Source organism: Pezoporus occidentalis, unplaced genomic scaffold (genome assembly GCF_034315485.1).
Source record: "Pezoporus occidentalis ecotype Australia unplaced genomic scaffold, CSIRO_AGI_Poc_V1 ctg10, whole genome shotgun sequence".
In the NCBI taxonomy this organism is placed as follows: Eukaryota; Metazoa; Chordata; class Aves; order Psittaciformes; family Psittacidae; genus Pezoporus; species Pezoporus occidentalis.
In genome coordinates, this window is record NW_026912779.1 from 7,411,248 (window position 1) to 7,433,464 (window position 22,217).

The following is a 22,217-nucleotide window of genomic DNA, read 5'->3' on the forward strand; positions in this document are numbered from 1 at the left end:
TCCCTATCAAAGCACTCTCAGATCTGATCACTTTTGCTTATAGCACTAGCTACACACAATCTGGTACTCTATACTCAGAGATAATTTAGGATATAATGCCCTATATAATTTAACGCATCCTAGTGTATCCATTAGGATACATATCCTATATTAGGATATAAATATAGGATAATTAGGATATAAAAACACAACCAAGTGTTGTGTTTGTAGTGATAATCATTAAGGAAACCAACCACTGCTAATATGTATTGTTAGTGCATGTTATTCCAGTAAGGTGGTGTTCTGAAGTTTGAAAGCGTCCCAATTTATCAATTGCTTAAGTAGCCCATCACATTGATCTTTAACTCCCTGATATATACATAAGCATCTTTATATATGCACACACACTCCTACTCAGCTGCAACACAAAATTCAGGCAATGAGCACATTATTCATATGTTAGGCTTCCATCCAGTGGAGCTTTATAAACACCACACTGTATTCTTCCTGCTCTATGTCACAGCGTTCTTTGTGTCCATTAAGTACATACTTGGGAAGGGAGGGCAGACAAACAGTAGCTGATCAGAATTCAGGGTGTTTCATAGAGTACTGCAAGAGGTTTAAAAAAATTGTACTGAGGTATAAATGTTTCCTCTGGATTACAGGAGCAGTCTTACATGAATTACACAAGATGCCATGAAAAGCTATTTCCATGTATTTCTTTACAAAGAGATTTTCACAGACTGCAAAAAGCATCATTAGATGGTTTTAAAACTCTTATTCATTCCTATTCCTCACATTCCTTTAATATGGTTGCAGAAGGTCACAACATGCTGAGTGTGCTTATCCTTTGAACCATTTATCCTTGCATAGCAATTAACCCAGAGCAGAAGATCAAAGTTTAGACAGTCCCGGCAAGACGTGAAGATTCTGACAGATATGTAGATATCATCATAAAAGAAAAATGAACTTCATTCAGGTATGTGCTTTGCTCCCCCATGCATGACTGATATTGCCAAAGGTTAGTCAAAGCTTTCAGAGTGAAACATTTAGTGCAACGTAGCTGTGGTCGATGAGGCCGATCTCTCCCTAACACCCTAAAGGTTCAACTGTCAGTGAAAGCATTTATTTTTTGTAGACAATCTTATCTATTTTGAGAAGTTGGCCAAATACCCTCAAAATACTGTTTCCCTGCCTTCTATAACTCTAGGCATATGCTTTTAACAACTTTTTCCTTCTAAATAGTACACCAACCGTGGCATGTTCTAGCATGAAACATGGTTACTGCTACCTATCACAAGTAGTGGAATTTCAATGAAAAGCCTAAACTACATACTTCTCTGAAGACATTTCACATATTTTCAACCATTTCATAAATCACTTTCTTGCAATTCGTTTCATTACTTAAAAAATAACCCACAAAACATCCCTGCAACAAAGACATGAGATTTCATTATTCTACACTCCATGTTCTTCAGTGTTATGCAACTTATTTTAAGTCCAAACACCACAAATACTACATATGTTTAATTATACGTTAACTCAGCGTGCGCTATAAGGCAGGAAATTTCTGTGGTACAGAAAAAATATCTTTAGAATAAGCTGTCCTATATGAATCCTATTTCAGTGGAAAGAAAACCAAAGATCAATGCACAAAGAGTCGTTATTTATGTTGTACAATATATCAGGATTTCCTTAATTTTTGAGGAAAAAATATCAAAACTTCCTCAATAGGAATGTTTCCTTACATGAATACCAAACATTAAATGAGTAGAAATAATTCTCTCGCTTCCAAGCATCAGAAATTAAAGGTTAAGTTGATCTTGTTTGTTCTTATTCAATCAAGCTTGTATTTCAGTTATTTAACTCTTGTTTAGGGATAGAATTTATATTGTAGGATGCTTTTCCATTAGATTAATGCCACAATTATTCCATTCTTCAATCTGAAAACTGTAAATCCAATTTACAACATTCTCTGTTTGTTCAGAAACCCATGCCCTGATTCTGGAGTCTGGATTAGACAGTCTTGGTTTTCAAATGATTGAAAGATGATTGACAAAGTTTCTTTGATAGTCTACTTCTTCATAAAGACAAGCTATTCAAGTAATAAATCCAAAAAAATGTAACATACAAAAGCTATTCCTAAAACGTTTCCCATCCAAAGCCTTCCAAAATTCTTCTGTTGTCCATGAGGACAACCTCAGACCCATCAAAACTGTAAGGCCTCACCTCTCAAATCTCTGGTTCTTTGGAATAGCAAAAGATGTAAATGAAACTCTTTTGGGTAACATGAGATGTTGACCAAAAGCTTAAGGAACACATAAATTTCAACTGTTAGGTAGAGAAACATGAATGTTATTAACTGGATTGAGCTAAATTACTTATTAAACAACTGGAAAGCGGGAATACAGTCAGGCTCAAGTTGATCAACACTAAGTAGTTTCTGATATTTAAAGATTCTTGTAATGCAAACCAGCAAGGTGTAATATGAACAAAGACCTGAAATACAACATACACCTCATCCTGTACAACTGTAATAACTTGACCCTAACATCCTGGAAGTCACTGAACAGCCACATACTGGATTATGATGACTATATCCATCAGCTCACCTTTAGCACACACTCTGTCTGCTATTCCAAGCTGGCTGTAAGCAGGCAAACACTGGTGACAAAATACTAGGATATAGTGGGACTGAAGTAGTACTAAATTAAAACAAAGGTGAGGTGTCATTCTAAATAATAGCCTGTAAATCAAAAAGAAACCATGCAATTTAAGAATTACCAGGTAAGATGCTATAACCATGCCTTAATACAAAAAGTTAAGGCAGATGATCAAATTTGTCATCTCAGATCTTAAAAGACATGAAAGCTACTTTCAATCTGTAACTCATACTTGGAATTTATGATGACAGTAGTTCATGAAACACTTGGGGAAACAATCATAAAGCAGATGATTATACAAAGGAATAAAACCTTTAATTCTCATAGCATAATATATATTAGACAGGTCCGTGTGACCCACTACATAAGCACGACAAGACACATATGTCCACATCTGAGGAGCACCACACAAAAGGAGATGGTACAAGTGTCACGTTGAAGTAATTCATATGCCCCCAGTCCCAAATCCCTGCCTTCAAAGAGGAACATGGGCCTTACTGTCTCTGGGTTGCATTTCCACCAACCTCGGCTAGTGGTCTACAGCCTTTGGTTTCCTAGCTGCTTCTCTAAGATAAACCACATGATGGTTTCCTATAATACACTTGCTCTGCTGTAAGCAGCAAGCCATATGAGGATCTTATTTCTAGGACATAAACAGGGCTGAAGAGCTGCAGAGCTCAGAGCCTTTTTAACCAGTCAGCTACTGATGGAGGTAAAATAGGAGGTGAAGTAGTTTTCTGCTGATCTCAATATAAACAGCAAGTATTCCTGATGTCTGCATATGCAAACAGGAACTGTGCCTTAATTTGAACAGATTTTTCTGGGCGTAACAAGAAGTTTCTAGCCACAAAACAACTTCCCCTCTGCATTTTAAATGTATCCTCCAATTTTTCACATTTTGTCCTGCAATTAGGAGGAACAAATAACTTTTTAGATAGCATGTTTAGCATATAAACCACTGAGAAGCAGTAAACAGTCATATGCATTGCCCTCAAGTAAAAATGCAATGGTTTTCCTCTGAGGAACATACCCTGCCTCGCCACAGGCAGCCGTTATTTCTCTGTCATGGTCTTAGGAGGATCCCACACAACCCTCTGAATCACAGTTCTGCTTAGAAATAGTGAGTCAGAAAGAATGCTCTTTTCCACAGTTTCAGAGAACAAACAAAGCAAATACTATTTCACTTTCTAGTTTTATTATCTCAAACAATGTCAATTGTGTGTGTTTTCTCTGTGGCTTCTGAACAATGATAAACATGCACAGACAGTTCTTATTTCATCTTTCACTCTGATTTAGCACCTAGCTCAAGCTAAAAATGAGTAAGAATTTCTTACCTAGTAAAGTTGGCTTTTCCTGTGACGATTCAGGCTCTGCTGAACACCTGCACGACCGAAGAACTATCACACCTCCGAGTACACCATCTTCATTGGCAAGAAAAGGTGAACCTAGGTAGAAATTGTTGGGGAGAATTATATGGAATAGGAATAGGGGTTGGTTTGTTTGTTTGTTTTTTAATTGACTTTCTTGTCTTTCCCCTTTAATGTTGTCACCAAGGGTTGAAAAGACTGTCAGATCAACCAATGCTTCTACAAAAGCATCAGCTTTTCAAAATAGGCATCTACCGATTTACCAGTAAACACAAAAAGTTCTACACAGAATAAAATAAACATACTGGAAATTACATTTGTGAGTGCAAAACCATTTGTTCAGGGATCAGTGAAGGTATAATAATGAAAACATGGAGTGTCAAATTGAAAAAACATCATGACTCATTTTGTTCTTGCTGTACTATAATTAATATAATAATGGTTGCATATGAAAACAATCAAGAAACTTTGGGTCACTTTTACAGTTTATTCATTTTCCCAATTTAAAGCGCTTTGTACAGAGACATCACCAAACTGCGACAGACCGCCTTCCTTGCTGGTTTATGAATATTAGCAGAAAAGCCAAAAGACATCCCCCTTTTTACAGTGGCTTTTCTGTTGTTAATTTAAGACATATGATATTTAATGTCTTCTATCAGAAGCTGGAAAAGATTTAAAGTTAGTTGAATGAAATCTAAGTATTCTGTTTTCTAGTTTGTAATTTGAAATGAGGCTCCTATAGTTTCAAATGGGGAAACAATGGTATGATTTTTATACAACATAAAACGTCTTTCAGCCACAAAACTAACCAAGTTCTTACACTCCAGCCCAAGGAGACTCTAGTCACACGTTTGCAATACACTGTGATTTAAAGCTGAATGTACCACTGCAACAGGCATTTCATGCATTTCTTTTTAATGATCTTCTTTGAAATAAATTAGCATATTATGTCTAGTATTATGGACACTGTAAAAGACTGGCTGTCCACAAGAACTTTGGAGCAGATCAGCCTCCTTCAACTTGCCCACAGCTATTTGTATGATTAAAATTATTTCTTTCATGCAAATAACAACAAAAGAATAAGAACCAACTTGAAGCTTTACTGTAAGGAAAAATAAAAGCTTTACCATGTTTTCTCTTGATGTAAGAGCAGCCATATTTAGAAGTGATACAAGGTGGTCATTACAACAGAAGCCCACATTGTAGGAAAATAACGTGTGGTATGCTCAATAAACAGCAATATCTTATTTGATCTAATAAAAACAGATAGTATCTTTAAAGCAGCACTTGCTTTGTACAAGCACTACTACTACATACCAATTACACCTACTCTATTACACACTGACTGTGGCCAAATCCCTGTGAACGAAGAATTCAGCCAAGCATAACATAACAGATAATAAAACAGGAAAATATGTTTGGTTAAAATAGAAATGCAAGGCTTGGGAAGCTGCAAAGAGCTTTACCACCCAAATCAAAATCCTTTACTCCAAGATGCTAAGTATCTCTCATACTTTCACTGCATTAACCAAGTGCTGGCTACGTATCTGATATGACTTCTGCAATCAAATGAATGAAAATAAGTGGTTTTCTTCAGGGAGGACATGCATCCTTTAATCTTTATTTCAGAAACTCAGGTACTTCAAAGACAATGTCTTCACCTGAACTTGGTCTGCAGACCTAATCTTATACTCGGTTGCATTAATTCTTCAGGCTGTAAGCCATGATGTGGTAAAAGGGCACTGCAGACAGAAGTTTTGGTTTGTTTTTTAACGTGACATTTCTCCTCTTTCAAGGCCTGTGAAAGCCTCTTTCAAGGTTCTAGTGAAAAATAACAATAATCTCTTTAATTAGAATTGTTAAAAATGTTCTACTTCAGCATAACACTGCCAGCAATCAGTTTAATGCAGATAGCATATTCAAGGCCATAAGTGTACATAAGAACAGACAGCCACTACTGCTTATAGGCTCAAAGCCACTAAGTGTTGTTTTAGAAATGCTCACATTGAGTTAATTAATCCCATACGCAATCCCAGGCACAGCTACAGGTTGGGCAGAGAAGAGATTCAGAGCAGCCCTGCGGAGAAGGAGTTGGGGGTGTTGGTTGATGAGAAAATGAACATGAGTCGGCTTCAGCGTGCGCTTGCAGCCCAGAAAGCAACCGTATCCTGGGCTGCATCAAAAGGAGCGTGACCAGCAGGTCGAAGGAGGTGATCCTGCCCCTCTACTCTGCTCTCCTGAGACCTCACCTGGAGTATTGTGTGCAGTTCTAGTGTCCTCAACATAAAAAGGACATGGAACTGTTGGAACAAGTCCAGAGGAGGCCACGAGGATGATCAGGGGGCTGGAGCACCTCCCGTATGAAGACAGGCTGAGGAAGTTGGGGCTGTTCAGCCTGGAGAAGAGAAGGCTGCGTGGAGACCTCATAGCAGCCTTCCAGTACCTGAAAGGGGGGCTATAGGGATGCTGGGGAGGGACAATTCATTAGGGACTGCAGTGATAGGACAACAGGGGAAGTTTAGATTGGATATAAGGAAGAAGTTCTTCACTGAAAGGGTGCTGAGGCACTGGAATGGGTTGCCCAAGGAAGCTGTGAATGCTCCATCCCTGGAGGTGTTCAAGGCCAGGTTGGACAGAGCCTTGGGTGGCATGGTTTAGTGTGAGGTGTCCCTGGTTTGGAACTGGATAATCTTAAGGTCCTTTCCAACCCTAACTATTCTATGATTCTAATTACTTTTTCCTTTCACGTTTTTCTTTCTCCCACAGTCAGGAAAGAGCAGATGAAAGAAAAGTGTGTAAATAAACCAATCACATACTTCTTCACTTTCCCAGTATTTGTTTCAACTATGTGTCATCATCACTGATCAAATTTTCAGTTATCTGGATAACTTGCATATGCTAGGTTCTATCTTGTTAAACATTAGAAGACTTGGCAATGTACTTCTCTCCATGTAAAGAATATGAAGCAAAACACAACACTAATTTTCATGTGAATTCTTTGATTCTTTTTCACCTCCAAACACATGCAGCAAATAGACACGAACACACAGACACCTGCAAACCCTTGCAATGGGTCATGATCATCCCCACACACCACTTCTATCACCACCTGTTTTCTCACTTCTTCTGAAGCCTGTGATCCACAGAGTCACCAGAAGTGAATTGTGTGACTACACCATCATCTATTCCCATTGGTGGCTTTCACCAGCAACTTCAGGTAAACCATTTCAGTGCAAAATCAGCAAGGATATAGTACGTGCCTCCAGTTCTCTGCTTTGGCTGAGTTGTGAGAAATCAACCCCTAAATAGTAGCCGTAAAAACCAGTTGCCATTACAGTATTCTACATTACAGCAAATTCAGACTGTTTCTCTTCTCAGAAATCGGACTCTAAGCCAAATTAAATACACATTGAACAGCAAATTCCTTAAAAGAGAGAATGTATTTTATTTTCCAAATAAAGCAATTAAAAAAACATAAAGTTAGAAGAGGGATTAATTTTTTTTAACAAAGGTATTTCAGGATATACAAACTTATTACTGAGGATTGCAGTTATGCTGGAGAGTGTATTTTAGCACAGCAATACAGTGCAAAGGAGTATGTTAAGCAAGATTCTGGATAGCTGAACACTATGCATCCATCATTAGATCTGTAAAAATAATGGTACAGAAGGAGTATTATACTTTATTTCTAAACAGAATCCACTCACTGTACACAGGAATTAATTTGAGTGTTTTCAAAACACTGAATTCAAAGGCTACGAACGTATTTCATTAATTTAGTTCTAAAAATACTTCTGCTACAGCCAAGCTATTGAGAAATAGTAATGCAGTCTTCTGTAAAAATAACCATGTAGGTAAGAACATTTTTTCATATACACTGTATTTAATTACTATTTAAATAGGAAAAGGTGCAAGTGAAATACTGTCATGTATATTGAGGTCATAATATTTTCTCATCAGAAGGAGAAAGTAATCTGGCTCCCATGTTCTTTCTCCACTCTTGAGAACGATAGATCCTGCTGTACATTTAAAAATTAAGTCAAAATAAACTAAAATATGCTTGCTACCTCAAAATTATATTTTTCTAGTGCAATAAAATAGTATTGCTAGGCAAATCTTGGATCCAATAGCTTGCTAATGACAAAACTACAAAAACCTGGGGCTTTAAATACCATTTTGAAGTCTCATGAAGCTCATGGCTCCTTCCCAGTCACACTGGCATAGCACAGAAGAATTTGGCATGAAGAATCCAAAGCAAAACTTCAACTGCAGCATTAACTAATAATGTTAGCACTGGCTGGCCACACCAGAGAGAAAGGGTAGGAAAAAACAAACAAAAACCATCTTTCAATAGTTTTGGTTTAATCCTCACCTCCCCCCGTCACAAAATCATACTTTACAGAACACACTTCCCTTCTTCAAAGCTCCACTGGTCTGTTACAGCTATCTGGCATACAGAAAGCATTACCAAGTTTTTATTTATATATTTTGCATGTTATTAATTTGCAGTAATGGTGTCTTAAAAATAAGCAAACAGGTCTTTGGAGCAACTCCACATTCACTAATCCCATCAGTTCTGTAAGAGCAACCACAACTGAACATGAGGACCCAGGTTCAGCCTCAGACCGTGGACAGAACATATAGATCTTTTACAGTATAGACAGTGTTAAAGCAAATAATGGCCTCAATATTCAGCTTTGTTCTGAGGAACGAGAGCTACAATTGAAGACTTGTCTCTTTTATGTCTCTTGTAAATTAAACCTCCTCATGCGCAAGATTCCTTCCTCCAGAACATGTGATCTTCCTCCAGAGATGTGATTGATATGAGTTGTTCATTTCTGATCCTGTACTTTTTTCCCATTTGTAGCTACTAGACAGATCCATTCTAGCACAGACTCAAAACTAAGCTGTGTAAGAAGTGTTTTATTTACACTAACCCAGCTGAAGGACCAGCCAGCTGTTCATCGGATGTTTTACATTCATACTCTGCCAAAGTAGAGAAAGCTTCATTGTTTGTATTAGCTTTCAAAGTCTTCAGAACTTTGGTCTCAACATTCACTGTGGTGTGGTGTAACCAATTAAGTGCTTCAGCATCCTCCAGTTTTAAAGGGGTGCAGCTAAACAGTTCTAAACCTTCTTGTGATGTGAATGAAATTCAGACTTTTTCAGGTCCCCATCACCTTTACCACTGGACTTAGCCAGCTTGTGTACACACCGTGTTTAAAGTGAAGCTGTGTGCCACTCTGCTTTTGCTATGTATCCCACTCAACTTCAAGCTAACAATTTAAATAAACATTAGAGGACTATATAAGCACTAAATGAAGCCTGCTTTTAATTTCATGCACCATTATTTGTTAAAAGTTTAAGCGCACACTGTCTGAAACCAGAGATCTTTGTATTTCACGCTAAGTAAGTTAAAACATCTGGTTAGAATTTGTAAAGAAGCTGCAAGGAAAAGCACCTGTGCTGTCAAACTTCACAGATTTTAAGAAGTTAGGCAACTAAGGGTACCACTGTCCAGTAAAATCCCAATGCTTTTGACAAGGAGAAGCACAGGCAGGACTCAGACAAGCCCTCACGTAGCATCACCATGTTGTGTTAGTTTTTCCAGCTGGTTTTCTCGCACCGATAACAAAGAGGCTGCCTATTCATCTTTGTCCACTCTCAAACATAAACTTGTGAAATCATAAACTTGCAGTGGATAAAACAGATTATCTGAAACTTCAGGATCACCCTCTGCTCAAATCTTTTCCTCTGTGTCACTTAGAAGACACAATAATGCTTCCATAGCATGATCACTTTGTTACAAAATCATGAATGATACTGCAAAGTTTAGAGTGATACAGCACCTGAATATAACGTAACAATAACACCGTGCAATGACAGTCACTGGCAGTCTTGTAACTGTTTTGAGGCTTTTTCTCCCCTCAAGAAGCGTAACTTGTAACGGGGAAATTCATATCCTCTCACCCCTAATTGTCCAGACCCCTGCTCCCAGGAGGGGTATCCGACATAAAATTCCTAACAGAGAATGTGTCAGCATTATCCTTCTGCAGACACTACTCATTTGTGAACTGAAGCACAACTTAAAAATACAGGAATAGGCAAATATATTCCCGGTAAGGGAAGAACAAATACCAGATTCCAACTGTCTTTCAGCTTATTAATTTCTAATACATTATAAGGAGCTTTAAAAGTACAATTCAAAAGATTGCCATTGTTAAAACCCAGATTTCCTGCCAGTGAGATGACACAAACATTTACTTTAAGTCTACATTCCACAAACTTGGCCACATTTGAAAGGAATGATGAGTAACAAAACCCTCTCTTCTTCTGTTTGGAAGGTATTTGTGACTACAGAACACCACTCTTCAACTGCGTACCAAGCCTTCAATGCTCTTCAACTAAAGATACCAAGCCCACTGGATCTACAAATAAATCTGAATTTCATTTCTCTCACCTCCGATTCAACCACCAATTGTACATTATCCATAGTAAGCTGGCTCTGAGAAAAGATGAGTGAAGCACATCTGCCATTAGTTTGCTCATCACCTGCTGTTTAAACAGCACTCACTGTTTAAGCCAGGCATTCCCTAGCTGGAAGGATTCCCAGGGCTCTGCAGAGAACTCGAAGAGCTCTGTAAACAGGAAGCAGTGATCTGATGGCAACTGCCAAAATCAGCTGTTCACCCCTCCAATACAAGGAACGCTCATTTTGACTTCTGACAAAACCTTCTAGATCTGCTATTTGAAAGGAGTATTTGTTGGCCTTGTTCTATTATAATTCTGGCAAAGTTTGAGAAGCCCACAAAATAGGGCTTAAAGAAAGGCTAGCAAGGAAAGAATCCATGCCAGCAGCAAGTAGTCTGGTAGCCCCAGTACCCTATTGCTTCACAACAGTAAGAAACACTGCATCATGCCAAACATCCTGAGATATCAACTAGCACATCATCTATGAAAATTCACAGGAAAACCCCCTATTTAATACAAGCCTTTTGTTTTAAGTGTATGTTTAAGTTATGTTTTCAACTGTTGTGCTACAGTAGCAAGACATAACTTTACATTCCACCTGCAGAATTGCCAAGATGTCTTAAATTACGCTACTAGCTACAAACTTGGTACTATGCCACTGGTCAACAGCAAGTTGTTTCTGGGTTTTGAGGTTTTCCTCAATCAGTCTTCATTCTAGATTCTATCCTTTCTCACCAAATACAGAATCCAAGCACTTCACCTGCACACACACAAAGAGGTGGCTTTACTGCTTTTTTCCCATGTCAGCACTGCCCCAAAGTACAAATGAGGAGATAACACACGTAGCTGTTGTCAGGCAACACAAAGTTTCACTGGTAAGTTTGTGAAAATACAAGACAGACCTATCCCTAACTAAAACATGAAGCTTTAAAAAGGAATTATAAGCCTTTTTTTTTTTTTTTCACATTTTCCTACCATGTAAAGCATTACTTGGGCCCTGTTTCTCATTCTATTCACCTTCCCTTGGGTTTTCTTGGTTTTAAACTGTTTTCCCAAAGCAATGATGTCACTGCTAGGCTGCTATCTCTGTCTGCGCAGCTCTCTCTGCAACTGATAATTTCAGGTATGAAACAAGCTTTAGCAATATTAACTATGTTTTTAAGCCCAATACAAATACTTCCACATTTTCTGTAAAGAATACAATGCATGTATCATAGACTAGCAAGTTATCATTTAAAATAAAAACACCTGCTATGCAAACTGGTGGCAAAATACATTTGGACTAAACAGCAAGAGAAGAATTGTGTTTCTGCTAGCAGTTACCAAAGAGGAAAAACAACACCCAGAAAACTCAAAGCAACTTAACATGGGTATGTCAACTAAAGAAATTCCTGCATTTTTTGGTCTTTTATCAGACGGTTTCTATGAATTACTTGGCAGTAGCTTTCTACTTTGTGTGTGTGCATGCACTGATATGAAACTGCACAAAGATATGTACAATTTGTGCCTGCTTTCAGTACTCCTAGCACAATAAATTTTGAGAGTATGGACTACAGCTGTGACTTTCCTGAAGTTAGGTCACTTCTATACAGCACTTTCAGGGTAGTGCTACAAATTAGAGAAGCTACTGCAAGCATCCTCCCTAAAGGCTTGCTTTGGGTAAATAAATCGCAAATTTTGTGACTCAATGCACTGGAATCATAGAATCACAGAATAGTTAGGGTTGCAAAGGACCTTAAGATCATCCAGCTCTAACCCCCTTGCCATGGCCAGGGACACCTCACACTAAACTATGTCACCCAAGGCTCTGTTCAACCCGGCCTTGAACACCTCCAGGGATGGAGCATTCACAACCGCTCTGGGAAACCCATTCCAGTGCCTCACCACCCTAACAGGAAAGAATTTCTTCCTTATATCCAATCTAAACTTCCCCTGTTTAAGTTTGAACTCATTAGCCCCTTGTCCTATCACTGCAGTCCCTAATGAATTGTCCCTCTCCAGCATCCCTATAGCCCCCCTTCAGATACTGGAAGGCTGCTATGAGGTCTCCACGCAGCCTTCTCCAGGCTGAACAGCCCCAACTTTCTCAGCCTATCTTCATACAGGAATAAATGATTAAATACAAAAAAGCTACATTTGTGTTGCTTTGATCATAATCTCTTTGGGGAGCATACTGGGACTACCTTATTCTGCATTCTTACAGCACCTAGAAATGAGTGCAATCCAGTAGGAAATGATTAAGTGTAGCCTTCCAATGTGAAGATGACTTCCGCCCAAACAGACAAATGTAATGTTGTCAGAAGCAGAGATTCATATGATTCAACATTGTAAAAAGAAATCAAGAAATTACAATGCATTGCTTGACAAGACCAAGGGTCCTGTGTCCCATAAAGGTATGCATATGTACCTCTTTTAGTTCCAATTAAAATACCATAAACATTAACTTCAGCAACACAGTGTACAAGAAGTCTTATGTTGTCCACAAGGAATTCTGAAGGTCAAAATTTTCTGTGGATTGTAAAGCTTCAAAAATTTTAAAGACAGAGCAAGCCAACATATATGCCAGAAGCCTCACTGGAATCTTTTGTTATCTTAAAAACTTCAAGTTTATATAAACAGTTTAAAAACCCATATGACTTGAAGAAAGAAAACAAGATCTACAGCCACAAGAAATTAAACATGTATATGTAGTCACATGTAATCCTATTGAATCATTCAGAAAAAATGGGTTTACCTTACAACAGAATCATAGAATAGTTAGGGTTGGAAAGGACCTTAAGATCATTCAGTTCCAACCCCCCTGCCATGCGCAGGGACACCTCACACTAAACCATGTCACTCAAGGCTCTGTCCAACCTGGCCTTGAACACCTCCAGGGATGGAGCATTCACAACCTCCCTGGGCAACCCATTCCAGTGCCTCACCACCCTAACAGGAAAGAATTTCCTCCTTATATCCAATCTAAACTTCCCCTGTTTAAGTTTTAACCCATTACCCTTGTCCTATCACTACAGACACTAATGAAGAGTCCCTCTCCAGCATCCCTATAGCTCCCCTTCAGATACTGGAAGGCTGCTGTGAGGTCTCCACGCAGCCTTCTCTTCTCCAGGCTGAACAGCCCCAACTTCCTCAGCCTGTCTTCATACAGGAGGTGCTCCAGTCCCCTGATCATCCTCGTGGCCTCCTCTGGACTTGTTCCAACAGTTCCATGTCCTTTTTATGTTGAGGACACCAGAACTGCACACAATGCTCCAGGTGAGGTCTCACAAGAGCAGAGTAGAGGGGCAGGATCACCTCCTTCGACCTGCTGGTCACGCTCCTTTTGATGCAGCCCAGGATACGGTTGGCTTTCTGGGCTGCAAGAGCACACTGCCTGGCCATGATCATTTTCTCATCAACCAACACCCCCAAGTCCTTCTCCGCAGGGCTGCTCTGAATCTCTTCTCTGCCCAACCTGTAGCTGTGCCTGGGATTCCTCTGACCCAGGTGTAGAATTAAATGAAGTCTACATCACTTTCTCAAGAAATAAATTTCATCGTGTAAATAGCAAAACAGAATCTGTTTGTCCAAAGCATTTAATTAAAACATGCAGTGGTTTCGAGGTTTATTATATTTAAAAGGGTTAACATGACGGATAATTTGTATTAATGTTCCTAAACCACGAATTCTAAAATATGCAATTGTACACCACAGGCAGTGATTCAGGCAGGAAATTCTTTCTTCAAACCTCTCCGGGTATTCTGTGACTCACATAACAATTGAGATATTTCCAAGGGTTTTCCTTTAGATTTCCCAAAATATTCTTCTGTAGTTTGATTTAACATTTTTCAGATGTAACACAACATGAATCTGAAGCCAACTGCAACATAAGGCTTCAACAGAAATCACAATAATAAGTTTCTAAATTTTTATTTCATAGGCTTAATTGCATTTTAAACCATTTTACGCAATGGTTAGGCAATTAGCATCACATACTTCATACTTACCAATAAACTTGTTTTGCATAGTCTCTAGGAGAGCTTGGTGGGCATCTTCTGTTTGCAAAGCACATGAACATTCTCTGGCCAGTATGGTTCGGACAAGGTGCTCTCCACAACCTAAAGAAATATCAAGATTGGGACAATCAAAAATATAGGCATAGTTATGAGGAAACACTGTCATTATTTTACATCATCACAGCCAAATAAAAAATAAGGGGGGGGGGGGGGAAGGAGAGAGGTCAGTATGATAGTTTCTGCCATACTTTTTTATTCTTTATAGAGAGTGACACTGAGTCACACAAAAATTCAACGTCAGCAGTTTTTCTCTCAACTTTCCTGGAATTTCTACTGCACAAAGTCATAAACCAAAAGTTAAATACGGGAAGAAGAAACAGAACTAGTGAGCATGAAGAAACAGCCAGACTGTCTCTGACTTGTCATCTTTATCCAGATCCTGCAATCCTCTCTCAAAGAATCCACTTACTAATCATTCTCACAGGAATGATACTTGGAGGCAACTTTTCAAACCAAGAACATCTTTAACGAATGCCACTAACTCCTCTACGTGATGCAATCTTCTACTTAGCCTTTCTGATTTAGCCTTTTGTCAGCAGAGGAATACATGAATTTACCTGTGCTCTTTTTTTTTGACAGGATGGCTGCTCATTGGACTCCTAATAAAAATTCCTGTTATTTTTGAATGTTTGAGAAACTAAAAAGCTCCAGCAAAAAAAAAACAAAACACTGCCTCAGTGCTGCCTGTAACTATCTGCTGAAACCTGTTGGTGACAAAGACAAGCAGGCCACTAGAGCTAGTCTTACTATTAGAATGCTTCCACATCTGCTGCGTTTCTCTCTTGCTCTTTTCCATTCCTGTACTGTGCTTTGGTGCATACAGCTATGGCTGAATGGTACAGTGCGTGTTTATTGGATCAGCATTTTCTTGATAGGGAAACACTCTGGTGACATCTTCTGCATGTATACAAAACTCATTACTCTGCCTCCCATTTGCTGACATTTTTCCTCAATGGGATGGAAGCAGGTGAAGCAGCTGTCTAACCACATGCTAGTGAAGTTGAAAGGTGTTACCCAGTTGAGAAAAAAGGAAAACACACAACTAACTTATAGCTGTAATATTACAATGATTTCAAATTATCTAAATTTAGATAATTACAATTTGATCAGATCCCAATTATCTATCTATCTATTTCTATCAAATTTCTCATGACAAGATGAAGCCAGCACTGAGCTGGCTCCTTAAAAAATATTGTTATTATCCAGTTGGATTTATTAGCTCAGGTGCAGAACTACATAAATACATCTACGCACCTACCAGAGACAACTTGTGGCTGGAAATGATCTAGCAGCTTTCTCATGGCACAGAGCTGGAGCTGGTAAGAAATCCAATCTAAGCTGCCTTGAGACAAAGCGCAGTCTCCATGGATATAACTCACTTTACTGGAAGCACTAACAAGCCCAGAACAGAGAAAACTGAGCAACTCCAGCTGAAGGCAGCCTAGGTCTGGCACAAAAAGAGAACTAATAAACAAACCCAATCCAAGCCGGCTCCAATGCAGCCTGCTGAGTTGCACAGCACATTGCTATGCTTCCCAAATGTGCCGAGTTTAGAGCACTGACTGGTTTGGGCACAACGTTGCACAAACACACATAAGCAGGTCTAGTGCTGTCTTGGAACTACTTACAGACTGGCTTCTTGTCCTTCCCATCACCTGGTAGCAACACACTGCAACAATCTCTCTCTGGTTACTTTTCACACAATTATACCCTTCCCCTTACAGGCAGAGTGAGCTCAGAAACACTGTTCTTTAAACATTGCTCACACAGAAGGGAAAGAAAAAAAGGACCCCCAAACTCCCCATTTCCACTGCTAATGGGCAGTGTGTCTCCTGATTAATACAATTCAGCTAAACTGAACTGTTTGAAGTGGGGTACTCTGGCATTGAATCTACATACAATTTGGACATCAGAAAGGCAAAAAAATCCTTTGTATAGCAAACAGATTGAGTATAAACCAGTTATAAATTTAAAAGAAAACTTAAGAGCTGAAATACTACAACAATTACATAGCAGAGGGAGGAAGTTCTTGAGAGCACAAAAGAAGTGTTTTCATTGAGGTTAGCTCTCAATAGCTCTTGAGCTATTGAGAAAAGCATCCTAGTTAGGACAGTATCAAGAGACTCACACAATACAGTGTCCTCAACAGGAGGGTCTGTCTATTCATTGCCTCATTATTTCCATGCTCGAAAGTTTTTGTTCACAATAGAATTATCTAGTATTTATTCCAGACTAAGTAATGTACAAAGAACACACAAAAACCTGCAAGTGCATTTTACCCATGGCTCTCACTGAATCATTACGAGTTTTACAGTCTAGAACAAAACTACATAATGCTCCAGCAAAAGCTTAGCAAGTTGACTTGAAAAGAACCTGTTAATACCTTTAAATACGTTTAAACATAACCCTGTGTGGTAAGAACCATGGGACTTAGAATGTGAATCAAGCAAATGAGACACAAAAATCAGAGTGAGTCTATGCATTTCCTACGCATCGAGTAATAAAACCAGATGTTACTACTTCACAACTTTTGAGTAATTCCTAGTAAACTGGTGTCAAAAAGACAATAGCCATTTTTTAGTGTGATGTATAATGTTATTTTCCTCCCAAGACAATGACTTTATTGAAGAGTTCCCATAACATTAAGTCTGCTACAAAAAAAAAAAAATTAAGAGAAAATTTAATATGGGTTAAGAACAGCTGCAGCCCACTGATGTGATCCAGGATCAACCACAACGAAAGCAGCCCTGCAATTCGACTAACACATCACACATCTCTACATCCCCACAGACAAAGTCATTTCTTTCTATCATATTTATGTCAACCTATAAGGCAGCAAGCATATAGACTGCTGCAGGCAGTGTATGTTAAGAAAATCTTTCAACACATCACATGCCAGCAATCTGCAGGGACAGATAACTAAGGAAAATAATCCCCCATTTTGAAAAGAAAGATTGGTTACTAACTGCCGTTTTTGATGTAAGAACATCTATTTTGAACAAGAAAAATAGCTAAGCAGTGATTCACATACTTTGACCAGAAAAATAATCACCTCAATTATTCCAATAGAATTGTCCTTCCTATTATCTCAAGTTAGAACCAAATACTGGAGTCTGAACTGTCTTGCAGGTTCAGCAGACCTATCTGTCTCTACAATCTCAAACTGGGAAAACTCTGTAGATAACACTAGGACTAGACACAAAATAAACGTACACAGAATTACAGCCATTGAAAACTGATTTATAACATATACTATAAAGTTGTGGGCTTCAGTTTATAGTTCCAGTCACTTGTAATCTAACTGCCAGCATTAGCCAACTTCCAAAACACTTGTATTAACATGACTCAAAACAGCAACTACAGTCAAAGCTACTTAACACATTACCATATCATGCGCAGAAGCCGATGAAAATGTTGCGGAACTATCTCACAGCGTAGTACATTTAACTGCATGTATTAGTATACTTTGTGGTTTTTTCCACTAAATAACAATGTTTCACTTCTGCATGAAAGTCTCAAATACACTTGTTTTAGTAAACTTCCTGTAAACAGAGTTTAAATCAATTTATTATCTTTTCCCAGTTAAGATGATGACTTCTTCGGTAAACTGAAGCTCATAATATCCGAGAGGCAAATACTTTGCAATGACAGACCAAATCTTCCATAGGAGTGACTCAAATGGAGATGACTATCTGGAAAAATACACTGGGTTAAATTAGTGCTTCTCACTAAAATAACTGTTTCCTATAGCAAACAAATTATTTCCCTAACAGTAATACTGTGCAAACACAATGTTGCCTGCTCATAAACCCTCTGCTGACAAAAATACTACCGTTGTTTCATGTTTGCAGGGCTAAATAAAATCAGATTCCCTCCTCAGGGATCCCTATGGTCAACGTGAGCAATGTTTGTACAGGAAATGTACTGTCTATTTAGATAAACTCTGCCTGACAAATTTGGTGGCCTTCTATGATGGGGCTACAGCACTGTGCGATAAGGGAAGAGCAATCAGTGTCATCTACCTAGACTTGTGCAAAGAATTTGACACTGCCCTTCACGTCACCCTTCTCTCTAAATTGAAGAGGCATGGATTTGATGTATACCTGGTCTTATTAGTAACGAACAAAGCTTAGCAAAGTCAGGTTTCATGACCATATAAACCACTGGCCATTATGCTGTAAAGCCAGGCCCAGTCTTTGCATTTTAAGTATTGTTTATCTGTACGCAGATAATGTTTTTTAAGCTCCAGGTCTTTTCAAACATTTAGTTTTGTTTGGCTTGTCAGTAAATGAAACCAATGTCATTCAATGGCATTAAAACCAAACCAATGTCATACCACTGGATAGGTGCATGCTGCAGCACGGTAGCTATGGAGACAATCCAGATGCTGTCTGTGAATGTGTCAGCTGTTGAACTGAGAAAACAGACACGGCAGTAACACTGAAGACAGAGCTTAAAATTTTGTATTTTTCCTTCTTAAATGATCTTTAGTAGTTAAAAGCTCTATTCTGTAGGAATATGCTACTTAGTGCATGCACAACTTTCACAACAACCATGTTACATGGGGCTTCTTGTGGCTTTGTTCGGGTTTTTTTAAGCTCATTAACATCTCTTATTTTCAGCTATTGGATAAAATTCTACACTGCATATTATTTTGAAGAAAAGGTAAGAAATCTGACCTGTAATACTTGAATTTTAATCTAAACTTCTGCACCAAACAGCAACTAACACCCTACTTAATCCAGAGGTTATACAAACCTTAACTTGCTATAGACTTCGGTCCTTAATTTGAGTTTCATGCAAGAAATTAAGGATTAAATTACTGTTTTTTTCCTCAGCACAGTGACTTCTCAAGTAGATTTCTAATGCTTGAAATAACCACAACAAGAGGAGAAAGATCCCAGCACAATATAAGCTGAGCATCCCATACAATGCATGCTCTGCATCTTATAATGTTCAACCAATGGAACCAAGATGGCAAACGAAGGGAAGGCCTTCTGCAGTGCAAGGGCCTCCGAGCAGCGTGTCAGAAAGAAATTGTTTTTCTGCTTCTTTTGATGGGAGATGCTTTCAAGTCAGGAAATTAGAAGCAGGTGTGCCAGAGGGCACACACACATCCATGCACCACACTGAAAAACACGCGTTTTCAATTTTCAGACATGAAAGAGACTCCTGTTGAATGGAAGGAGAAATGAAAATCTAGCTTGCTTTCTGCAAGCCATAAGCAGAGAGCTTATGGAGCCTTGACAAGCTGCTGGGGCCTGCCTAGCTATTGAAACATACTGTACCTCAACACAAAAGTGTTGGAACTTGTTTTAAAGGAGTACAAAATGGAAACTTGAGTTATTCACATTCATTTGAAAATGGAAAAATTAATCTAGTTTACTGCATTGCCAAACTATGACTCTTCTCTTTTCAGAGGCTTAAGATAGAAGTTACAGGTTATCTATATTTTATTATCTATTCCATACAGCAGAGCCTGAATCTAGTCTTGCTGTTCTAACTTTCATTTTGCTCCTTTCAGTTAAATAATAGCACCTAGAAGTGTCAGTTAACAAGCCAAAAAACGACTATTGCTGCCTTATTTCCTGAGTAACTTCTGGTTATGCCTAATGGGAACACAGTGAAAACTGTATTTTAGTAAGCTCTGGTTGTCATTACCAGCATCTCTAGAAAGAGCTGACTAAAAACTTGCAAGCCAATGATTTTAAAGAACAAAATCCAGTACATTAAAAATATCTGGTGAGATATCGATAAATTTAGTCACATATTAATATAGAAATTGAAAGCGTAATTCTGAAAAGACATAAAATGCTACTGTCCAGCAGAACGCACTGCACTGCTGAACTGAAGTTGAGTAACTTTCAGCATTCTGTGCTCCTATCAGCTGCTGCATCTTGCCTGAGTACTAGCTGGGGAATTTTTAACTTACTGACCCGTTGCCAGGAAGAACACCTGCAAACAAAGTCCTGTCCAATTCCTAAAGCATTGATCCTAGAGGGATCAATGGAGCACATTCTTGTTGCAGACACAAAATCCTTAGATGATTTAACTTCCAAAGTAATGAACACCTACTAAGAATATGCAAATGGAAATCTTCCAAAAGGCTGCTGCTTCAGTAAATCTGGGTAGGTTTCAAAGATAACAAAACTCAAATTCAACATCCAGACAAACTGTGTCTAAAGTATCTTCTTTAAGAAAAGGTGCAAAACTATCTTCTATAGCTTTAAGTTTTTAATGTGGGCAAAACAAACTAAAACCACTCTGAAAAACAACTCATCCAGCTTTTCTGCAGTTTCACAGATAACGAGGGAAAAAAGCTGAAGGATTAAAATATGCCAAGTGCATGAATCCTTCACTTTTAAATAGAGGGAAATGCCAGATAACTTGAACTTTTTTAAGAAAGAGCTATTTGTTTCAATTAGCATGAACAAGAAGAACTTCAGATATACCTACAAGAGAGGTTAGAATGAAGAAAAAACGTAGTTCCATTAATGAGGATGTGCATCTTACATTCTTCTTTACGTTGAATATATTTTAAAAGACTAATTTCAGTTATACTGTAAAGGAAAAAACAAACTCTTTTTTGCCTAGGCCTTCATCAGAAGCTTTGTTGCTAGATCTCCTTGTAAAAATACTACACCTTTCCAAACTAAGTCACTTTCGCCATATAAAACTCATAGGAAAGGAAAGAAAACATTAGATTATGTACTAGCTAACTAAATACACGCAACTATTTTCTCCCTATCACAGAAAAATGTTTAAGACATAAAATGAGAGTTCTGTTTGCTGTTATCTCTATTTCACTTTATATTCTTGCACCCATTTCAAGCCATTTGGGCAAGACACAGCAAACAGGAACCAGCGTTCAGAGTTCAGGTAAGAGTGTTCAGAGGAGAAAACAATGCTACACATTTGGCTGCTGCCCCAGGTTATGAACACATTGCTCTGTGAGAGGTGGCTCTTCTGCAGGAGACTACCACTTCTTAAAAGCCCACGCAGCCTCATGCTTACAACAGATTATTACATTAAGCCCAATTAAAATTTCAAGAGGCAATAAGCACTCTTTGATTACTGCATCCATCCACTTCTGCTTCAAAACAACCCTTCCAAAGGCAATTCAAACAACCATTCTGATTATTTTGTGGACAAAACCCTCAGCTTTGAACACTGTGGTACTGTGTTTAATTGACTGCTTCTTAATGCTACCATTCCCACAAATCATCTCTGCCTGTTGCTTCCTCTCTCTTCACACAGCCTTGTGGTGGTAGTGAGTTAGTTCAGACACCACATGCTACAGCACTGAAGCCTCCAAACAGCATCTGGATGCAAAGACTGAACTCTTGACAGAAGCATTCACTTCAGAGGTAAATACTGATCTGATTGGAGATAGACTTCTTTCTTCCTCTAGCCTTTGGTTCACTGAAATAATGACATAACTCTTCCCCATATGGAGCTGCTCCATCTGTGATGCATTAAATTACCTATTATTCCCAAAATCTTATAGGACCAGACTGTTTTTGTGAGATAACACATTTTTCTACAAAGGGATTAACTGTATCATAATATCTATCTCACATAGTTTAGCTCAAACCTATACAGGATGCAAGATTTACATGTGAAATTCCACTGGACATTGGAGCACGGACTGAGATAGACACAGGCCAGACAGACAAATGGCA

General features: G+C 38.5%; 1 protein-coding gene across 1 annotated transcript in view; it reads right to left on the reverse strand.

The window, feature by feature from the left end:
- Nucleotides 1-22,217, reverse strand: part of TASP1 (taspase 1) — an 85,535-nt gene that overhangs the window by 15,248 nt on the left and 48,070 nt on the right. Inside the window, 2 exon segments of the mRNA XM_062610827.1 lie at nucleotides 3,977-4,087; nucleotides 14,467-14,577. Of these exon segments, the coding sequence (XP_062466811.1) occupies nucleotides 3,977-4,087; nucleotides 14,467-14,577 (222 nt within the window).